An 8,799-nucleotide genomic window follows, 5' to 3' on the forward strand; every position below is an offset into this window, starting at 1 on the left:
CCTAATATGTAAAATTTTCTCCAAATGTATCTATTTCTCTAAATTTTCGTCTTAGTCAATTTCTCAATTTCCATCTGCGCATGTGTAATGCGGTTACTCATCCTGGATCTCAAATATCAAGCTGCAATTTCTTTACTAGCCTATACCCGCCGCCATCGCTGTTGAGTCTGTCTGTATGTTTGTTAGCTACAAATTTTGTTGCCATAGTTGCAAATCTAACTTCCTAGACTCTCCTTTGTCTCAGGACAGAGCAGAATGCACTTCCTCCACGTTTTCACCATTAGCCAACAAAGTCACAGCCTGGATTTTTTCCTCTCAGATCCCAGCTATCCTAGCAATTTGTAAAAGACTTGGTTCAACAGACAGCGGACTGGCAAATTCGCTAGAATCATGTCAGCCTTCGGATTTATTTCTAGGGACAATTCTACCCTCTTACAACATGTAAAATTACCCATGGTTATATTTACAACAGAACCTCAATATTTACAATTCTATCAACTATTAGTACTATTTTAACTTCAACATAAAAATTAGGCCTTAACAATCGCGCTTCAGTCTCGACCTGGTTCCCCATGTATACACTTCAGTCACTCGGACTGGCTCAATCTTTCTAATCACTTCTTCATAACCCTTTACATATTTCTTTAAACAACAGTAACATCTGTGAACATCTGTAAAAATTAAAACCATCGAACATTTCCACACGTAAACAAAAATATTCCCTAAACAACATAACATTTCCGTTTGAACACATACGTAACTTTCTATAAAAGTTTCAATAACCCCGGGATTGTAATTCTTAAAATGAATACCGCTTTTATTGCCAAAACTGGCCTTTTACCAATTATCCTACCCAAAAACTAAATTTCCACCGCGTTATTCAATAACGAATCAAGCACATAATATAGAAATCGGTCTGTACATAATTTCCAAATCAAGAGTATGGCAACTCACAATATTTTCTTAAGTTCGACAAAGAAACAGAAACACACATCTGTTTTCCAACCAATATACTTCTCAATTCAACATCAAATTCTCTCTAAAATGAGTGTTTTTTTTTTTTGTTTTTTTTTGCACTCATAACGGGTGTGGGCAACTGCACGCAGAATGAGCTTCACTGAAAGAATCAACTTCGGCTAGGCTCAAGCGCATGCGCCTCTTTTCAAGTGGAGAATTCAGTCTCCACTCTCAATTCAAAGAATTAACATTAGCATTTTCAAAACAGAATGTCTCCGTCTTCAAAAACAAATGCCTTCTGGCGGTAATCAGACCGATGTAAAGTCTAACATCAAATATATAACGGTTAACACAAAGTTGTAAAACAATAAAACAAGTCAATCGTCTCTCCTCTACCAACAGTGTCATAACCGATAAACATTGTACGTCACCAGTTCGGAACTCAACTTCCGGTCACGAACCCCTCTGATTTGAGAGTTCGCTCACAATTTCCAGAAAACTTTCAACAGTGATGACACATCTCCGGACATTCACGTACATTTTGCTCAAATTCCCACAATTAAAGCACGCATTTTGGATTGACCTAGCAATTCGCGTTGGCCTACATGTTTTTCAACAGCATGTCAACACGCTCTGCATTAGCTTTGACCAACATAGCCCATAACATATAGGCAATTGCAAGTCAAAGCACAAGCCGCAATCTTTGCGGGAATCCAAAGCAAATCTATAAACAAATTCCAGGATCCTACTTTCTTGACTTTTCCTAGATATAACCGGCTGTCAGAAGATAGAGAAAATTAATGGCAAATGTCTGACCTGTTCGTATTCTGTTCTCGCATTCCCGCAAAACCTCATGCATCCTGCCGCAAAACTGCGGATGAACCACGGCGAAATTTGTTTGCGGAACAGCCAGAAAATCTCAATCGTGAATCTGTGGGGAAATAGATGAAAAATTCCCCACACTATTCTGTCCTAATATTTCTTCATCTCTCTACCTATCTCCATCCAATCAGAAAAAGCTCTCCAATCAGGCTAAAATCTATTATTTTCTCCACTTAAAAAAATCGTGTATCTATTTCTCTCCACGAACCTATTTCGCAATACAATAAGGTCCTTAAAACAAAACGACCCCACAATCGAAAATCCACATTTATCAATCCATATTTGCATTTGCAATAAACTATCGTTACCATACTTTTTCTTCATGTAATCGATGTTTGGACAGGTCAATACTGCCTCCAGACCATTCATTTTTAGAATTACAATCCATAAACAATAACCAACGACGGAAAATAAAGACACAATTACCCCTTTTCTTTTCTAAAAACAATTAAATTCCGACGTCACAACTTTCAATGAAAATAACTGCACAATCATAAATTACAAATATTCAAACCCAAAAATAATTAAAATTTCGAAAAATAATTAAAATTTTGATTTTTTTAATTTGTATATAGAATAGACACCATTAGTTACTCATACTTCTTTTAACCTAAAAAAAACATAACTTGCAATTAAAACAAAAAATGAACACGCGTGTTTCAAACTTAAAACCTCTACTTTGAAATTTCACAGGCCCAATACCTCCTAAGCTTTTTTTTTTTCTTAAACACTCAGCTGATTATACTTTTCTCTCGGGACTTAGAATCACGTTTAGGCCGTAAATAAATAAGAACTGTTATGACCACCAAAGCCAATACAATTTCTCAAACTATCACTAACCCAACATATTCTAATCCTAGGGTCTCAAAAGACACATAACACGATATAACATGTGAATTTATCACCCTTTTGTGCGCTCGTCAGCTTTCCCCGCATGCTTTTTTACGACTTTCACGTAAAGGATAAGTTCTCCGGCCTTATCCGATTAATTTGTACGACTTGCACGTACAGGACAAAGCTCTCCTCCGGTCTCTGCCCTATTAATTTCGTACGACTTGCACGTACAGGACACCGCTCTCCTCCGGTCTCTGCCCTATTACTAACTATACCGAATTATTGACCATAGTCTAAACAACACACATTTAGACAACTCAAATCACACAGGCCAAAAAAGAATATTTACCGGTTCTTTCAGGATCCCGCGTCAGCAAAAGCGCAACCAGTCAAGCACCCCCTCGAATCGGTCCCGCTTTCTCTGAAAATTTTGGATAGAGGTAAAGGCGGCAAATGCCGGATTGATCAGATCACCTTTTCGAAGGGAGCCCTTGTCCGTGATACGCTGAGCAGACGAGGATCCCGGGTTTCGGCACCAAGTGTGGTGGCAAAATTCTAGTGGCACTGTGTAAATTTGAATAGTCAAGAGATGGCGGTTACAATAAATTTATTTTGCTTGTACAAATCATGAATTAACAAAGTACTTTGTGATCAGTCTAACGAAGGAGGTGCTAGCCACAGGTCGTTCGCCAGAGTGATACAGAACAACCCTAAAACCCTGCCTTATATAAACTTTAGATCAAACGGTTCTTCTGAACTCTGTGATTGGTCAGCACTGCTCAGTGACAGTTTGACTCCATATCAAGTTCCCACAGTTCTTAAATGTGGCATCTCTCCCCAAACCAGTAGATAGTAAAACCACAGGAGTTCACCAGTCAAATGGTCAACTGTCCTTTGTGTGGGCAACTTCAAACAAGTATTTGATTAACCCCACCCAATGCAACAGGAAGGGTCAGAGCAGCTTTATCAGTTAAACTGCTCCCTCAGATCACAATAACAATACAGTTGAATCCACATTGTCTCCAGACCAGCTGTCTCTTCCCCCCAGGTGTCATAAACTGCAAATGGCATCTCTACCAAATGGTGTTGATTCTTCTTAATCAACTTTAGACTTCCATTAAAACACATTCCTCATATATGAAACACACACATTATAACTGTATTCCAAAATTTCCATTACACGGCCCACATTGCTGCGGTCTCCCGGTCGTGTAGATTCACGCTCTACAACATCCGGAAGATCAGGAGATACCTGTCTGAGCACTCCACCCAGCTGCTAGTCCAAGCACTTGTCCTCTCCAAGTTGGACTATTGCAACTCGCTGCTCGCTGGTCTCCCAGCATGTGCAACCCGCCCTCTTCAGAGGATTCAGAACGCAGCGGCCCGCCTGGTCTACAATCTACCCAGACGCTCCCATGTTACCCCGCTCCTCATCTCTCTCCACTGGCTACCTATCATGGCCCGTATCAGATTCAAGACCCTGGTATTGACCTTCCGAGCAGTGAATGGGACTGCACCCGTCTACATCAAGTCTCTCCTGCAGCCCTACACCCCCACCCGTCACCTACGGTCTTCTTCAGACAACCGCCTGGTGGTCCCACCGCTCAAGACCGCCCGGTCCCAACACAAGCTCTTCTCCTGTCTGGCCCCCCAGTGGTGGAATCAACTCCCCACTTCCATCAGAGACACTGACTGTCTCTCCACCTTCAAGAAAAGGCTCAAGACGCACTTGTTCCGGGAGTACAACGGTACTTAGGAATGGTTCGCTTGACCCGATGTTAGTTTCCTCAAGGATCACAATGACTCTTGCTTAGAGACTTGTTGCTCTTGTGGTTAGTGGTAACTGACTTAAATTTTTGTACTCGCTGTGATATATTGTTTTATTATTGTTGCTTGCTTTTTTTCCACAGGTACACTTGCACTTATAGCAGTTCATGTTGTTTAATTGTAACTTGTTTAACTACATGCTCTTATGGTTCTTCCCTTTGGCACTTATTTTGGTTGTTCACAATGTGTGCTTCATGTTTTGGCTACTCGCAATGTTTTGTGGCTATCTCGTTGTTATGATCAGTGACCTATGCACTTTGTAAAGCTCTCTCTTGGAAGTCGCTTTGGATAAAAGCGTCTGCTAAATGAATAAATGTAAATGTAATGTAAATACGGATATTTAATTCGACGACCAGTCATTAAACCTAGCATTAGTTGGACAATGTGCAGCTAAATGGCAGGGAACTGCCGCGAAATCACTCAATGTAGTTAGTGGTTTTCATTCGAAATGAAAGCTGGCAGTAAATAATACACTCTAGAGTGAAAGATCCATATCTTTTTAATTTTTTGCGCTTAACTTTCCCAGCCAACATTTGAGATCAGTGTGTCCAGCTCATGTTTAGTTAAGCATGGCGAATACACCAACATTGCAGCCGGTAAGCATCATACTAAGCGTTCACAACTTTACATGTTTTTTATGTAACTAATGTCACTTTTTAAAATCAAAGTAATGCTGTAACTGACCTCTGAATCTTGTTATTACAGGACATTTTTGTTCAAGATTGTACGTCAAGGCTAATGACAAGACTGCAGCATGCCCTCAATGACAACCCGCTAGACCTTGACTACTTAAAGTCCTCAGTGCAGCAGGCCAAATCCTGCCAAATGGAATCAGTGAAGCCCTTGAACATCTCTATCATTTGCTTATGAGGCAAACTCATTCTTCACCCTCACCATCCGTGACATGGCAGATTACACCCAATGGACGTCTGATACTTGAAGTTTCAGAAGAACACATAAGAAGTCTGCTTGATCTTGGCCTTTCTGCTACCTGCATTGCAGAAGTAACTGGGGTGTCAAGAAGAACCATCTTTCGCCGGATGAGTGACTTCAACCTGTCAGTGAGAAGTCAGTATTCCACCATGACTGATGATGAACTAGACGGTAAAGTGAGGGCAATCAAGTCAAGACTCCCCCACACAGGTTACCGCCTTATGAAAGGGTGCCTGCAGTCAGAGGGCTACCATGTGCAGTGGGAGAGAGTGAAGGCTTCCATGCACCGTGTGGATACAGCTGGGATCTTGGACAGGTTGACAGGCATGGGCTGTGTTGTTCGTCGTGTATATTCAGTTTGTGGACCAAGACACTTACAGCACATAGACACAAACCATAAACTCATCAGGAATATCACATCAAACCTTGGCTTTGTTACTGATCAACCAGATATAACATATCTAAATAGTGACAATGCTTTACATTTTCGATTTAGATACAACATAGTGATCTTTGGTGGGATCGACGGGTTTTCACGCAAGGTACTGTAATTTGTCTATTTTCTTTGTCCATTTGCTCATTTGGGGCACAAGCTAGAGGTTAATGCATTGTCCTACTGACTGTTAACCATCATTTTGCATTCCTCACACACATGCTATCTTGACAATGTATTTGCAACTTATAGACTGCGCTAAGTGCATCATCTGTTCAAGAATGTATATCTAATTTTTTGGTCTGTTTCATCATTATCTATGCACCATTTCCTAATCTTTGATACATACTTTGATGAGTCAATGTTCTAAATTGGGATTTTTATTTCCCTACAGATCATGTACCTTAAAACAGCCACCAACAACCGTGCTGCCACTGCCTTTGACTTTTTCATGGAAGGTGTTATGATGTTTGGTTGGCCTTACAAGTAAAGTTTTTCTCACCTCTTAGTTTTGTAAATGGTTCAATTTATGATGAGTGATTGTCATAGTGTTTTCAATTATTAATACAGCATGTTTGAAATGTCCTTTACTATTGCAAAACAGATCATAGACTTTCTCTTTTAAGGGTGAGAGCTGATCAGGGTGTAGAGAATGTTGACATTGCTAGAGCAATGTTCACCACCCGAGGAACTGGACATGGAAGCTTCATATCTGGAAAGAGCGTCCATAACCAGAGGTAATACCAGCACACTCAACTCAGCCTTGTCTCAATGTGCCAGCTTTTTGTAACTTAACACATGTAGGTGTGAATCGTAAAGCCGGAGACACTGTGTTTGTCCCCACTAGAAAAGTTGTCTAACGCATACAAATTCAAATAGGATCATTAATCAAGGCTGCAGTAGACCAAGTGGGCCTTTGCAAGACAAGGGAATATGTTAAACACCTACACACATTAAGGCATATCAATTGACATTTATCCAATTGAGTTAAGAATCATTCTAAATACATTTTTAGATTACCCATTATCTACAGAAAGAAAATGTCCCAACATGATTAGATTCATGTTATGTTGTACAAACTGATTCTTCTATCATGGCCTTATTTTAAAGGATTGAACGCCTATGGAGGGACGTGTGGACTGCAGTGACCCATGTCTACTACGATGTCCTGCACAGCTTAGAGGATGAAGGACTCCTGGACCTTGCTGACAGTTTGCATCTGTTCTGTGTACACTTTGTCTTTGTACCTCGGCTGCAGCAGGACCTTGAACATTTTGCTAAAGGCTGGGATGACCACTCTCTGCGCACAGAGAGAGGCCGGACCCCAAACCAGCTTTGGCACTTGGGTCTCATGGAGAATCCAGTTATCGAGCCAGACGCTGCAGAGGTAATTCACTTAAAGGCCTAATTACAATAAGCCCTGTCAGCACACTGAAATAACAGACTGTTGGAAAAATTGAAGATGTCACAACTTTTATTCTGTATGAAATGATACTGTGCTTAGCATTCTTTGTCAGTAGATAAGAGAGACTCCCTAAACAAACTCTAGGCTTTTCTTATAACTTTGGGGAATGGGTGAGTATTTGTTAAGACTAGATGTTGGGGGTTTTCGTTGTTTTCAGGAGATACTGTGTGACAAGGACTAGGTGGAGACGCAAGGTCTGGTGACCATTTGCTTGACATCTGTGGAGGAGCTAGAGATCACAAGATCCTGTTGTTGTGATTGAATCAGGGTTGATGTCGTAAACACGCACACACGTAAACAAGCATGCACACACGCTCACCAGGTCTATGCAAGGGAGCCAATGAAAGAAGGGCCATGGGACATTTGCATGCCTGTGTATGAACCAATGACTGTTTAGCATGGTGTTGTTTAAATAGTTTAGCTAGCACAACATACTGACAGACAAACTTTGTATTGCGATCAGATTTTGTCTCCTTGCCGGCAAGCATTGAACCATTGTACTTTCTTTGAATCCGACAACTGCATTACTTGAGAAATTATCCTAACACAGATCCTGGAACCCATTCGATTGCTAAAGGGTTTTAAAATTGGAAGTATTTCTAATGATCTGTTCTCTATTTTAGGGAATGCAGATTGATGACATTGACTGGGATGCCACAGGATTTGAAGAAGATCCAGACAGTGGAGTTGTAGTCCCAGACATCAACTGCCCATTAGACCAGGCCGCCATTGCGGAGCTACGCATGGCTGTACAACCTACTGCACATTCAGTCAGTTTTGGCAGGGACATTTACCTAATGTGTGTCAGGCATGCGTCACATCTTGCTGGTAGAGTATAGTATCTTTGACATGGCAATCTGATAATTGAATGAATCCTGACAATGAAAAATATTCTGAGTGTTTAATTTGTGAATAAAACCTTGTACAAAAACGAAACGTTGAATGAAATGGTACATTTGTCTAGACCTAGACCTTCCTAATATATATATTGCAAATTGAACAAGCCTGGTGTATTCCTGGCCTTAGACGAGACCAAAACCTGTGTCACAGGTTGATATGCAGGACTCCAGTGACAAGCTGAACATGGCATAATTGTCATAGTTTCCAGGCAACTTCAGGGACTGGAAACAAGTGGAAGATCGAGGGTGCGAGCCATGGACCACCTCCATGTGGAGATCCTCTGTTGGGACCTCCCATCCTGTCCAAAACCGAAGCAGGGCCCTCAAAGACTTTTGTGACGCTGAGTAAGAAATCTAAATTCAATACATATTACAGGAAGCTTCCTGCCTTTTACTTTTGCCTGGTTGATGTGCAACTTTGAATGCTTAAAATCTCACAACTAAAAAAGAATATCTTTATGTGCTACACCTTTAAGCAAGCATAATAGGCAGATGTAACAAAAACCCGTCTCAATGAATTGGCGGAGGTATCCTGCTACAGTGCATCTAATTTCCAGAGAGTAGGGCTC

At 40.9% G+C, this 8,799-nt stretch overlaps 1 protein-coding gene across 1 annotated transcript; it reads left to right on the top strand.

Annotated features, from left to right (window-relative positions):
- Positions 1-5,582: 5,582 nt before the first annotated feature.
- On the top strand, positions 5,583-8,129 carry LOC134010856 (uncharacterized). The gene is made up of 7 exons (XM_062450136.1): positions 5,583-5,749; positions 5,930-5,975; positions 6,261-6,352; positions 6,493-6,603; positions 6,977-7,253; positions 7,955-8,020; positions 8,103-8,129. The coding sequence occupies exons 1-7, from the start codon at positions 5,583-5,585 to the stop codon at positions 8,127-8,129; spliced, it is 786 nt and encodes a 261-aa protein (XP_062306120.1).
- The last annotated feature ends 670 nt before the right edge of the window (positions 8,130-8,799 follow it).

Source organism: Osmerus eperlanus, chromosome 24 (genome assembly GCF_963692335.1).
Source record: "Osmerus eperlanus chromosome 24, fOsmEpe2.1, whole genome shotgun sequence".
NCBI lineage: Eukaryota > Metazoa > Chordata > Actinopteri > Osmeriformes > Osmeridae > Osmerus > Osmerus eperlanus.

Coding starts and splice junctions, on each gene's coding strand:
- LOC134010856 (XM_062450136.1), top strand. CDS start 5,583: ATGACTGATGATGAACTAGACGGTAAAGTGAGGGCAATCAAGTCAAGA. Junction 5,976..6,260: donor TCGACGGGTTTTCACGCAAG/GTACTGTAATTT, acceptor ATTTCCCTACAG/ATCATGTACCTTAAAACAGC. Junction 7,254..7,954: donor TCGAGCCAGACGCTGCAGAG/GTAATTCACTTA, acceptor TCTCTATTTTAG/GGAATGCAGATTGATGACAT.